General features: G+C 35.9%; 1 protein-coding gene across 1 annotated transcript; it reads right to left on the bottom strand.

Annotated features, from left to right (window-relative positions):
* Positions 1-8,714: 8,714 nt before the first annotated feature.
* On the bottom strand, positions 8,715-12,385 carry LOC121797203 (proline iminopeptidase-like). Its single transcript, XM_042195949.1, has 10 exons — positions 11,984-12,385; positions 10,940-11,076; positions 10,686-10,859; positions 10,182-10,418; positions 9,997-10,097; positions 9,836-9,908; positions 9,690-9,758; positions 9,457-9,564; positions 9,122-9,247; positions 8,715-8,997 (listed from the first exon to the last, which is right to left on the bottom strand). Exons 1-10 carry the CDS (start codon positions 12,294-12,296, stop codon positions 8,803-8,805), a joined length of 1,533 nt encoding a protein of 510 aa, XP_042051883.1. The 5' UTR covers positions 12,297-12,385; the 3' UTR covers positions 8,715-8,802.
* Between the last annotated feature and the right edge of the window lie 1,551 nt (positions 12,386-13,936).

The following is a 13,936-nucleotide window of genomic DNA, read 5'->3' as shown; positions in this document are numbered from 1 at the left end:
TTCATGGAATGGAGATCGCCATGCAGCGGATATTCTTTTCTCGGCTTTTGAACGTACCTCCATTTGATCAATCCCAGCACTTGCCTGTCAGGGCAAGAATGAGATGAAAACTTCATTGTATTGTGTATATACTTCACTATATAAGACATATAGTTCACTTGATGTGTGTTAAAAGTGTTCGTGAATGGATGAGATATATCATTGTAGTACACTTACAAGGTCCGGGTCGTAAACTATTAATTCGGTCAGAGGATTTTGGCTAGATTCTTTCAATTCTGATTGAACGTAGTTATCTTCATCACTTAGCGCCATGCACGCTTCTATTGTAGATGCAATTTGGGCATCCACAATGTCGTCCTATTTTCATAATAAGAAATGAAAATAGATCACTATAACAAAAAATCAAAGAAACATCACTCTAACCTTGGAACACATCACTATAACTATGTTTTTTACTTCACTGATGTTAACAAAATAGATCACTATAACAAAAAATCAAAGAAACCTCATTCTAACCGTGGAACACATCACTATAACCATGTTTTTACTTCACTGATGTTAACAAAATAGATCACCATACGCATATATCAAAGAAACATCACTCTAACCCTGGAACACATCACTCTAACCATGTTTTTGCTTCACTAATGTTAATAAAATAGATCACCATACGCATATATCAAAGAAACATCACTTTAACCCTGGAACACATCACTATAACCATGTTTTTACTTCACTGATATTAACAAAATAGATCACTATAACAAAAAATCAAAGACACATCACTATAACACTGGAACACATCACTATAACCATGTTTTTACTTTACTGATGTTAATAAAATAGATTAATATAACAAAAAAATCAAAGGTACATCACTCTAACCGTGGAACACATTACTATAACCATGTTTTTACTTCACTGATGTTAATAAAATAGATCACTATAACAAAAAATCAAAGAAATATCACTTAACCGTGGAACACATCACTCTAAGCATGTTTTTATACCTTCAACTGTGTGTCTTGTGATGATGCTTTAGTTACATCTTCACAAAATTCATTTATCTCCAGCAAATAGTTTAGTGTAATGTACCATAAGAATAAAAACTCAAAAAAGTAAAAAAAATATTATGAATTAGTACACAACATCATGCAAATTGTTTTTAGTTCACTATGAATCAAATGTCTAGTGTTAAAACACAACAGACCACAATCAAATTGTTTACAATATCCATGGTTTCTGTTCCAACTCTTCAACTTACTGGTTTCTTTACCAAGTTAATCTCAGGCAAAATTGATGTGCCTTCAGTCACTAATTTGCAATTTTCATCATGGACTTCCATCATTTTTCCTATGAGATCAATCCATTCTGAATCATCTTCTCGATCCTCTTCCATAGCTTGTGTCATGTTGTTAATTGGATTTGACACAGCTTGGTCTCCTTGATCAACTTCCACACCTAACATCTTTAGTGCATTTATGGCTGCAACTTTGAAGCAATTGGCATCATTGCTACTTTCCGGAGCATCCTTCATATACTTCATCATTTTTGTAATAGTAGTTGCAGCCCCCCTTATTGAAATTTTGATTTCATCAGACGAAGGAGCTTCATCCGTTGAAGGGGGGGCTTCATCAGTTGAAGGAGCTTCGGCTACTGGGAGAGTATTTCCAGTGGAAGGAGATTCGACTACTGATGTTAATAAAATAGATCACTATAACAAAAAAATCAAAGATACATCACTCTAACCGTGAAACACTTCAATATAACCATGTTTTTACTTCACTGATGTTAATAAAATAGATCACTATAACAAAAAATCAAAGAAACCTCACTCTAACCGGAATTAAAATAAAAAATCAAATAAAATATTGTAGATTAAAATAAAATATAGTAGGAATTACTCACGGTCGGAGCCTTGGTGTATATAGCCGGAACTTCCGGTTGCATTTTTCTTCGGACGTTCAATAGCTACAAAAAAATTCAAATCTAAATCAGTTCTAAAATCAAAACCTACGAAGAAATGTTAATCAATAGGAAATTTACATTTTGAAAAATCTCCTTGATTTGTAGCCATTTGTTTAGACGAAGGAATGTGAGAACTGGATGTTGACGACTATGGAATGAGGCGACGGCGACGAAGACGGCGACTAGAAGGTTGAATCGCTCGAATTGTAGAAGAGAAAGAAGGTTGAATAGCGGGAACTTTTTCTGTGCAATGACTATTATACCCCGCCCTGTTATTGTAAAGTAAATTTGTGATAGAGGGAACTAATTTATCCTTTAAACATGTATTAATACTAGCCCTTAATTTTCCTGATCTTGTGGCTGTGATTTATTCTCTAGTTATGTAGTTAATGGGCGCTTGCCCTATATCACTACTCTATATATATATAGAGAGAGAGTTGTGATCATATGATAACCCATATTTATGGTGATAACCTAATAACCCTCATTTTATGGACGAAAAGTATCATTTTATATATTTAGAGTAGTGATATAGGGCAAGTGCCCATTAACTACATAACTAGAGAACAAATCACAGCCACAAGATCAGGAAAATCAAGGGCTAGTATTAATACATGTAATTTTTGAATTTAAGGAGAAATTAGTTTCCTCAATCATAAATTTACTCCACAATAACAAGGTGGAGTATAATGGTCATTGCATAGCCAAAATTCTGCTTCGTGAACTGCTTCGAATCCTCTGCATAGCCAAAATTCTGCTTCGAATCCTCTTAGGGTTGACTGCTTCTCTATCACCAAAACTGGCCTGCGATTTCAAAATCAGAATCGGGCGCGGCAGAGTTGTTTTGAAGAGAGAAAGAGATCTCCCGCCGCCTGTGTTGATCGGAGATTGCAGCGCGTTTGAAGGGGCGGCGGCATGGTGGTTGCAGAAAGTTTTACAGAAGAAAATTATGTTGATCCTCTCCCTCTGCGCATTTGATTATGCATTCTGTTGAAATCAGTCGATGATAGCTCGAGAAGCAACCGAGTGGTAGTGTTTGTATGGTTAAAACAAGTTGGTTGATTAGTTTGTTATGAGAGCTGGAGCTGATCTCATGTGGTGAGTCACTACTAATAATAGCAGTAGACTAATAAGTGTTGCATTCAAGGAGAAGACAATTGCACGTCGTTGGTGCACTCAGCTAGAGTTTTTTGATATTTTATTCACAGAGAGAAGACGACCTACTCATTTTGTGGAAGAACTCGAAATGAAGAAGAAATTTGGAGCTGATGTTACTAACCAAGAAGGATAGCTGGTTAATTGTTGTTGTTATAAAAATGTTTAGTCACTACTTAATTTATAGAATTTAATATCTTTCTAGAAAGTTTGCTATTTATCCAATCTTAATTTAATTCTACGTATATCTTTAATTACTCTAATGATGTGATTTTTTGTTATAGTGATGTGTTTTGTAAACAAGAGTGGAGTAAAATCATGCTAAGAGTGATGTGTTTTGTAAACAAGAGTGAAGTAAAATCATGCTAAAGGTGATGTGTTTTGTAAACAAGAGTGAAGTAAAATCATGCCAAGAGTGATGCGTTTTGTAAACAAGAGTGAAGTAAAATCATGCTAAGAGTGATGTGTTTTGTAAACAAGAGTGAAGTAAAATCATTCTAATAGTGATGTGTTTTGTAAACAAGAGTGAATAACAAGAGTGAAGTAAAATCATGCCAAGAGTGATGCGTTTTGTAAACAAGAGTGAAGTAAAATCATGCTAAGAGTGATGTGTTTTGTAAACAAGAGTGAAGTAAAATCATGCTAAAAGTGATGTGTTTTGTAAACAAGAGTGAAGTAAAATCATTCTAATAGTGATGTGTTTTGTTAACAACAGTAAAGTAAAATCATGTTAATAGTGATGTGTTTTGTTAACAAGAATGAAGTAAAATCATTCTAATAGTGATGTGTTTTATTAACAAGAGTGAAGTAAAATCATTCTAATAGTGATTGTGTTTTGTTAACTTATCTATAATCTAATCAATCCTAATTACGAAGTAAGATGTCTGATCTAATTTTTTTATAACTTGAAATCCTATATTTAAATGAGCTTATAAGCAAATCACCCTCAGTTTATTTACTAAACTTCTCAAATGCATAAAACAGCAACATGTATAACAATTGATGCTCGAATGCCCACGAATAAGAACGCTATTCACTCCAATTTTCCAATAATCTCAAACCACCCGCTACAGCTGATCCACTAAACATAAAATTAAATTAGGAAAGAGCTCTCACGCACTATCGATCTCCAAAGAAGAAAATTTTCTAGATCTTTCACCTGCAAATTTCTCGAATAAATCAAGCAAACGAACAACAATTCAAAATTTTGAGAAAATCATTGAAAAGTGGATGATCGCAATATTGTTGTTATCGACTACAATAGCTGAGGCAGCAAATGAAACCGCGTGTGATTTTGAATTTCATAATCTAATTTCTAAAAATTGCCTTGACCTATTTTATATTATTAAAATAAATAATATTTGTTCCATTTATTTGTGTGGTTTAGATTTGTTCTCTAGTTATACACTTAAAAATAATTATACATTGATCACTACTATAAATATATATATATATATATAGATGTATTCATTTCCTTTTCCTATATTTCCTCCTTTTTCCTTCTTAATATCAGCCATTGATTAGAGAAATGGACGGTCAAGATCAACATTGGGTAATTAATCCCGTGTTGCATTATTTGTCCTATTTTGTGCATTATGAGGGTACAATAGTAATCTAATAATGGCTGGAAACCGCTACGAATAATGCACCACATAGTCACGAGTAATGCATATAATTGCCTATATAATGCACAATATGTGAACTGCAATGCATACGAACAAGATGTGTTGTGTTATGATGTTTGACACACGTTTCTTGTTTCCCCTAAGGGTTTAATAAGCTTAGGGGCTAGGGTATAGTACGTAGACATGTATGTAATCTTCACATGGTAACGAGTAATGGATATATTTGACTATATAATGCACAATTTGTGAACTGCAATGCATACGAACAAGATGTGCTGTGTTATGATGTTTGACACACGTTTCTTGTTTCCCCTAAGGGTTTAATAAGCTTAGGGGCTAGGGTATAGTACGTACGCATTAATAACAAATTATAAAACGATACGAATAATTCACCAAATTGTCACGAGTAATGGATGTTATTAACTATATAATGCACAATATGTGAACTGCAATGCATACGAATAAGATGTACCATGTTATGATGTTTGACACACGTTTCTTGTTTCCCCTAAGGGTTTAATAAGCTTAGGGGCTAGGGTATAGTACGTAGACATTACTAAATGCACGTATGTAATCTTCAATCCATTGATTAACCCATATACACAATACCTCTAATAATGCATAATATACTGAGATAATGACAATTAACAGCTACATAATGCACTACCTAAACCAAATAATGCACATACGTATATTCCAATAACAACAATTTGTTAGTAATGTCTACGTACTATACCCTAGCCCCTAAGCTTATTAAACCCTTAGGGGAAACAAGAAACGTGTGTCAAACATCATAACATGGTACATCTTATTCGTATGCATTGCAGTTCACATATTGTGCATTATATAGTTAATAACATCCATTACTCGTGACAATTTGGTGAATTATTCGTATCATTTTATAATTTGTTATTAATACGTACGTACTATACCCTAGCCCCTAAGCTTATTAAACCCTTAGGAGAAACAAGAAACGTGTGTCAAACATCATAACACAGCACATCTTGTTCGTATGCATTGCAGTTCACAAATTGTGCATTATATAGTCAATTATATCCATTACTCGTTACCATGTGAAGATTACATATGTGTCTACGTACTATACCCTAGCCCCTAAGCTTATTAAACCCTTAGGGGAAACAAGAAACGTGTGTCCAAACATCATAACATGGTACATCTTATTCGTGTGCATTGCAGTTCACATATTGTGCATTATATAGTCAATTATATGCATTACTCGTGACCATGTGGTGCATTATTCGCAGATACCAAAATGTGGCAGTTACTTTTCCGTCAAATGTCAATAATAACCCTGTAATGCATACAACCACCTTCTATAATGCAACACGGAACCAGTTTTATAGAATCAATCTGATCTGTTGATGCCTTAGATCTAATGCGTAATATTAAGAAGGAAAAATGATCTAAGATGTGAAAAGGAGAATAACGCTCCCATATATATATATATATATATATATATATATATATATATATATAGGGGTGCATTATAATGATAACCCCAATTTTCGTAATAACCCTATAACCAAATCTGGACCACGCATTTTTAAAATCACGCGGTTGATATTCAAACTTAGATTTACTTCATAAAAAAAGCGCGGGGGTAAATATGTCATTTCGCTCATGATAAAATTTACGTATCCAAATTTCGCTCATTTAATTTCTGAATTTCGTTCATTTTATCATTTTATCAGTCAGTCAAAAGTATCATTTTATCAACTCAGAGTATCATTCTATTCGAGAAAACTATCATTTTATGCAATAAACCTAACATATATCATTTTATCATTTTATTAGTCAGTCAAAAGTATCATTTTATCAACTCAGAGTATCATTCTATCCGGAAAAACTATCATTTTATCAGTTTTATGTCATTTTGTCACGTTAAAGTATCATTTTATCAGCTTATATGCAATTTCTTCAGCTAAACTATCATTTTTATAAGGTTACTGTCATTTTATCCGCTTAGATTATCATTTTATCATGTAAAAGTATCATTTTATTAAATAAAAATGTCATTTTATACACCAAAAATATCTATCATTCTATCGGCTGAAAGTATCATTCTACCCGACAAAACTATCATTCTATCGGCTGAAAGTATCATTCTATCTGGAAAAAATATCATTTTATCAGTTTTATGTCATTTTGTCACGTTAAAGTATCATTTTATCAGCTTATATGCAATTTCTTCAGCTAAACTATCATTTTTATAAGGTTACTGTCATTTTATCCGCTTAGATTATCATTTTATCAAGTAAAAGTATCATTTTATTAAACAAAAATGTCGTTTTATACACCAAAAATACCTATCATTCTATCGGCTGAAAGTATCATTCTACCCGGCAAAACTATCATTCTATCGGCTGAAAGTATCATTCTATCCGGCAAAACTATCATTTTATGCAGTAAACCTAACATTTATAAGCTAAAAGTATCATTTTATCAACTCAGAGTATCATTCTATCCGGAAAAACTATCATTTTTATAAGGTTTCTGTAATTTTATCCGCTTAGATTATCATTTTATCAGGTAAAAGTATCATTTTATTAAACAAAAATGTCATTTTATACACCAAAAATACCTATCATTCTATCGGCTGAAAGTATCATTCTATCCGGCAAAACTATCATTTTATGCAGTAAACCTAACATTTATAAGCTAAAAGTATCATTTTATCAACTCAGAGTATCATTCTATCCGACAAAACTATCATTCTATGCAATAAACCTATCATTTTATCATTTTATCAGTCGGTCAAAAGTATCATTTTATCAACTCAGAGTATCATTCTATCCGGCAAAACTATCATTCTATGCAATAAACCTATCATTTTATCATTTTATCAGTCAGTCAAAAGTATCATTTTATCAACTCGGAGTATCATTCTATCCGGCAAAACTATCATTCTATGCAATAAACCTATCATTTTATCAGTCAGTTAAAAGTATCATTTTATCAACTCAGAGTATCATTCTATCCGGCAAAACTATCATTCTATGCAATAAACTTATCATTTTATCATTTTACGTGATATTTGGCGAAATTCAGAAATTAAATGAGGGAAATGACAGTTTTACCCCCGTGCTTTTTTTTATGAAGTAAATCTAAATTTGAATCTCAAAACTATCATTCTATGCAATAAACCTATCATTTTACGTGATATTTGGCAAAATTCAGAAATTAAATGAGAGAAATGACAGTTTTACCCCCGCACTTTTTTTTTATGAAGTAAATCTAAGTTTGAATCTCAACCGCATGATTATAAATATGTGTGGTCCAGATTTGGTTATAGGGTTATTACGATATTTAGGAGTTATCATATGATCACGACTATATATATATATATATATATATAGATGTATATATATATATATATATATATATATATATATAGATGTATTCATTTCCTTTTTGTATCTTTTGTTCTCTATTCTTTTTAATCTCAGCCCCACAATTTTGTCATCCGGCGATTGTTCTTTTTAATCTCAGCCCCACGATTTTTGTCATCCGGCGGTTAGATTGGTACCACGTGTCATTTAATAATGCAGAATTTCAGTTGAATAATGCACACCGACTAATAATGCACCATTATATTGTAATAATGCAAATTTTCAATTGAATAATGCACACCGACTAATAATGCACCATTATAGTGTAATAATATTATATTGGTGCCACGTTTCATTTAATAATGCAGATTTTATATTATGTATATACATTATATATATATATATATATATATACATAATATAAAATTAATAGAATATAATTTGGTTTTTCGTTTTTTTTCGCCCGAACCGAACCGAAAAACCGAATTTTTTATATTTTTAAAACCGAACCGAACCGGAAAACCGAAAAAACCGAACCGAATTTCAAAATTTCGGTTTGGTTCGGTTTGGATATTCAGTTTTTTTTTCTCCCCCCTACTAATTGTAACACAATATGTAATCAGACTAGAAAATTTCTCGTGTTCTAGTGTATTCTCTTCAGAGTATGTTAAAAACTCTAAGATTTGGTATAAAAAAAAAGGAAATTAAAAAAGAGGCTTTTTCCCTTTGAGCAGGCCTAGTAGATGATCCATAACATGGCTACCTCCATCTCTCAGACCAGAATGCATGTATTCATTTGTGATCCACAATCTGATCCCTGCTATCAGAGGAGTCGTTTCCATCACCAGCTTGAAGTTTACGTACATATCTTCGTAGTAAACTGCAGCAGCAACAGGGACCTGCATTCGATCAAGCACGTATCAACACTCTGCTCGTGTCTCATTTCTATCCTTATTAAAGCATGTCCACAAAATAAACTCAATTATCAAAAGTGGAATGCAGGGAGATTTAAGTGCAGCAGACCTTGTTATTTTTCAATGTGGCAACATCGTACAAAGGAGGCCAGTCCTTTTTCTCGGCCAATAAATGAGCAGCCTCTTTCAGAGGCTTCAAGGCATGCATTTCATCGAATATCCATGGAAATATCATCTGTAGAATACAAGAGTAATTAGTCACAGAAATGCAGAGTAAATAGTGATTTTGAGTTGTAACATGCTATATCTACGTAATCCATATGCTCGAAAGACAGGGAAGAAGATGTTATTAACAGGGATCCTAATGAAAAATGAAGTATGTGGATCACTGTTCTATGTTTAAACTTCTGAATAGTGGCTAGTGAAAATATTTCTGTTTCGCACCTCTCCAGTAAACAGCACCGGACGTCCTTCTTTGATGGCCTTCATTGCATCAAACTGAGTCTCATTTTCAGATCTTATCCTGTGAGCAGACCAACTTGAAGAAGCACCCTAAAAGCATCCAGAATCAAATGAGATCATAAAGGATGCATAATTGAAAGCCTAAAGGAATTTTGCTTATTGTAAGTACATATCCACAAAAGTCCAAATGTTCCCAACAAGAAACACATTTTTACCTGACAGTAAATGGACTCATGCATGAGAGCATATAGAGGATTACTATCAAAATCCAACCACTTCTCATACTGCAATATGTACAAATAAGTCAATATATTGGTTCAATAATATTGCACAGACCAATATCAATGCATTTAGAACTTACTGCATTTAGAAAGACATAGCTAATTCTCTTTGATGCACCTGGAACTAATATAGGATCCCATACTCTCTCCAACCTACAGGCAACAGTATAAAAGAAGCAATTAAGACTCCAAAGAGCACATAAAGAAGGTTTACGAACTAATATGTTGAGGGCTGACTTACATATAATGCAAACGTTCAAAACCAGTACTTGATCCTAAACCCGCCAAACCTAAAAGCTGTAATCCTCGTGGTGTTAAGATGCCACCAGATGGAAGAGGTACCTTTATGCAAACACAAGGGAAAGGGTGAAGATAGGAGGTGGAAATTTTCTGAAGGGGAAGGATAAGGTTTAGAAATTTTCTCACCCCACCACCTTCAGATTCTGCTAAATATTTTACAATTTCTTGGACAATATGTATATCTTCAGGAAACCTCTGGTAATACTTCTCATTCTGCTTCACAATCTGATCAAAACAAGCTCTGTAAACAGCATCCGCAGTGCATCCACTTCCTATTGGAGGGACTCCACCGGTTAAAAGGACTTGTCTCAGTCCTTGTGGAGCAAAACTTAGGTAAGTAACAGCACAAAAACCACCATAACTCTGCAGGGACGACATCCATGATGAAAATTTAAAACATACACATTACAAAAGAAGATATTTGTATTACACAAAATATTCTTTTTCTCTTGGAGATATGCAGCAGTATCTTTTATAAGCGTCTTTCTCCTATCAATGATGTCACAAAGCAGCGGTATTGCAATATGTTAGTTTTCTAGTAAATGAAGTGTATGATAAAAAATGTCTGTTTACACATATGCATGCTATATCGATAAGCCTATTCTAATAAAAAAGAAGGTACTTTCTTACCTGTCCCATCACCGTCCATGGCCTAGAATCAGGGACGAGCCTTCTGCGAACAAATTCAGCATCCCTCACTATGTTGTCAGCTCGGAAATGTTTCAAGTAGTCAACCAACTTCTCAGCAGATTTAAATTGCGACATCGAAGATGTTGTTAAAGGTGTCGATAAGCCTGTTCCTCGCTGAAATTTAAACATTTTAGCCAAAAACAAGACAAACTCAAGCACACACGCCAGATATGTAATGGTGCTTCAAAACATGCCTGGTCCAGTAAAACAACGCGATACTCTTCACATGCTTTGCTTATCCATCCACCAGCTTCAGCTGGTCGCATGCACTCAAAACCTGGGCCTCCTTGCAAGTACAGTAAAAAGGGGAGGTCTAGTTCTTCCTTCCCAACTGCAGAATGCAATGTTCATCAGTACTGAATGGTCTGATGAAGAGAAGCATGTTAAAGATATTGCTAAATTAGTAGTACTTCCGTATTGAAGACTCAGGTGACATCCAATAAAATAAGAGTGAATATATAACAAAAATTCAATAATTCATCTCTTGAAAAGGCTGAACTTATTTAATGTAGACATATTCATCTTGAAACACAATAAACATGTGTAACCAAAATCCTAGTCCGTGACAGTTTCATGAAACCATTGAAAGAAGATAACATTTAACAGCTATATATGTAAACGACTCCCACATTCAATATTGCTATGCAGTCACAACACGTAATATATGTTATCGATCCATTCTAGAACATACTTACTTACAGGAAGTCTTCACGTTAAACTGATATTACAGAAAACATACTTACTTGAACTAGTATTTTTTTGAAGATGTTGAACTAGCACTTCTTAGAATCACTGAATGAAGTAATTGCACTTAAGAATAAAAGAAACATGGAAAATGTTCATACTTCAGTTCTGACTTTTGCCAAAGATATATACTTTGGAGCACAATTTTGGTTGTCTTCACTTCATAATCAATTGAACTTGAGATTCAAACGGAGATTGTAAGTTTAAATCGATATTTCCAATTTCAAACTAATGACAGCCAATTCAATGTGTACATCTCTTTTGCCTGGTGGAAGCAGAGTAACAGTAAACTGTTCAGTATATCCAATGCTGCTCAGAACATACAGCTGATCGCTCAAAAAAAAAAAAAGAATTGCTGCAATCCCCAAGGGAGAAGTAATCACAATCAAACATGTCAATATAAGAAAATTCAATCAACAAAGCAACAAACAACAACAACACAGCGGAGGCAGAGATATTCAATTCAGTATTCACGCAGTAGAATAAGTAATTACCACCAACGACTTCGCGGACAAAGACGGAGATCTTCTGCGACGCAGGATCAGAGAGAGAGTAATCGAGAGGCACGGTGAATCTGTGGTTCCGGAGGCGGAGGTCCGGGACTGAGAACCAACCGCTCGTGACGCGTTCGCCGGCGGCGGCCATTGATGATGCGATTCCGGCGACCGGTCTTGTTGAGGAGTGGAAGTATAAAAAATTGACCAGAGGTCGGAGTGGAGATGGCGAGAAATATGGAGAAGCAGACGGGATAAAACGGAGAGAGTGGAGTGGTGGTAGCAATAATAGGGGTGCCCCGATTGCCCGCATCCTTTTTTTTTTTAGCTCGAGATGACTGACGTTTGACTAAGACAGAGAGAAGGGAATTGCTGCGTGTGGAGGTGTGCAGGATAGGGATGTAGAAATTGGTTTCGTCAAATCTGATTTAAAAGATTATTCTGATACATTTGCGATTAAAGCAATGACTTAGAGCATCCACAACCGTGCTCTTGCCAGCGGCACGGTTGTGGGCCCGGGCAGTACTATTCATGCCTGCTCTCTGGCAAGAGCACAACACCCACAACTGTGCTCTTCCGCAAGGACGAGCACAATTAATATAAAATTCAATTACACAAAAACATTTTCATAATACTAAAATTCATTAAAAAAACCACAATAAAAATAACAAATTACAAATAAAATAAAAAGACATAATTAAAATCCTAAAAATTAAAAATTACATAATTAAAATACTAAAAATTAAAAATTACATAATTAAACTCCTAAAAATTAAAAATTACATAATTATTGGCTAATATAACCCGAGGAAGACTACGCATCCGGCGGCACCAACCCCAATTGTTTTTGGAGACCCAATATCATGGACTCGTGCGTTTGAAGTTGCGTGGGGGTCATAGTTGACCTATCGGCCAAATTGAGTTGGGCCAAAAGGGCCCACAACGAGTTGTTCGGGGGTGGAGGTGGAACATAGGGTGCGGGTTCGGGAGCAGGGGCAGATGGAGTCGCGGCGCGACGTCGTTCGGCCGCCGCCTTCTTCCTACCTTGCGGTCGGCGTCGGGAACCGCTTGGTTGGGCATCGGGGCTACCCAAGTTAGCTTCGGCGAGTTGGCTAGCCACTTCTTCGCCGGCGTCGGATAGGGATGCCGACCGTGAGCGTTTGGAGGAGCCGCTAGAGGAGGATGTTATGCCTCCCTTATACTTCGGGTGCGTCCGCGTCTCCTGCCAAACGTTAAGATATTTGAACGACTTACCGTTCATGGATTGGTAGGTGCTCAGCGAGGCGGTGATGATGTCGACCTCGCTTCGGCCGCTCCCGGCATTCCGGGACTCCTGGATGAAATAGCCGTTGAACTTGCCAATTTCTTCTTTGGCTCGGCCGATGCAGTTGCGCACCATACTCTCGTTGCGCTCGATCGTTCCCGGCGGCCGGTGTGCATTGTACCGGCTAGAGACGCGCCACCAAAAGTGATCGCCGGATTGGTTCGTTCCAACCACCGCATCTTCGGAGATTTCCATGTACGCCTTGAACAATCTTTCCATCTCCGCCGGTGAGTACGGTGTGCGGACACCGGCGCGAGATGGAGGATTCGGCATTTGGGAAGGGGCGCGAGGCCTAGGCTCCGGTGTCCACCCGTAGCGCCCATCGGAGGCACCTTGATCGTCGATTGGGTATGGCCGGTAGCCACTCGGAACGCCCGAATCTTGGGTGAGAGGAGGGGCCGAATATTCCGTTTCCGGACTATGAAACGGTTGCGAACCGAACCATTCGGGGTTCCAACCGTGAGAGCCGCTTGGGTTGTCGTCGTTACCGGACATAGTGGTGTTGTAGGGTGTGAGAGGAAGATGAAAATGGATATGAGAGATTGATGATGAGAATTGTGTAGTGAAAGTGTGAATTTTTTGGAGTGAAATTGGGGGTATTTATAGATGAAAGTGTGTATTTTTGGGGT

The sequence above is a fragment of the Salvia splendens genome, chromosome 3, assembly GCF_004379255.2.
Source record: "Salvia splendens isolate huo1 chromosome 3, SspV2, whole genome shotgun sequence".
In the NCBI taxonomy this organism is placed as follows: Eukaryota; Viridiplantae; Streptophyta; class Magnoliopsida; order Lamiales; family Lamiaceae; genus Salvia; species Salvia splendens.
Note: the sequence above shows the minus strand (reverse complement) of the source record. Positions and strands in the feature narration are given on the sequence as shown.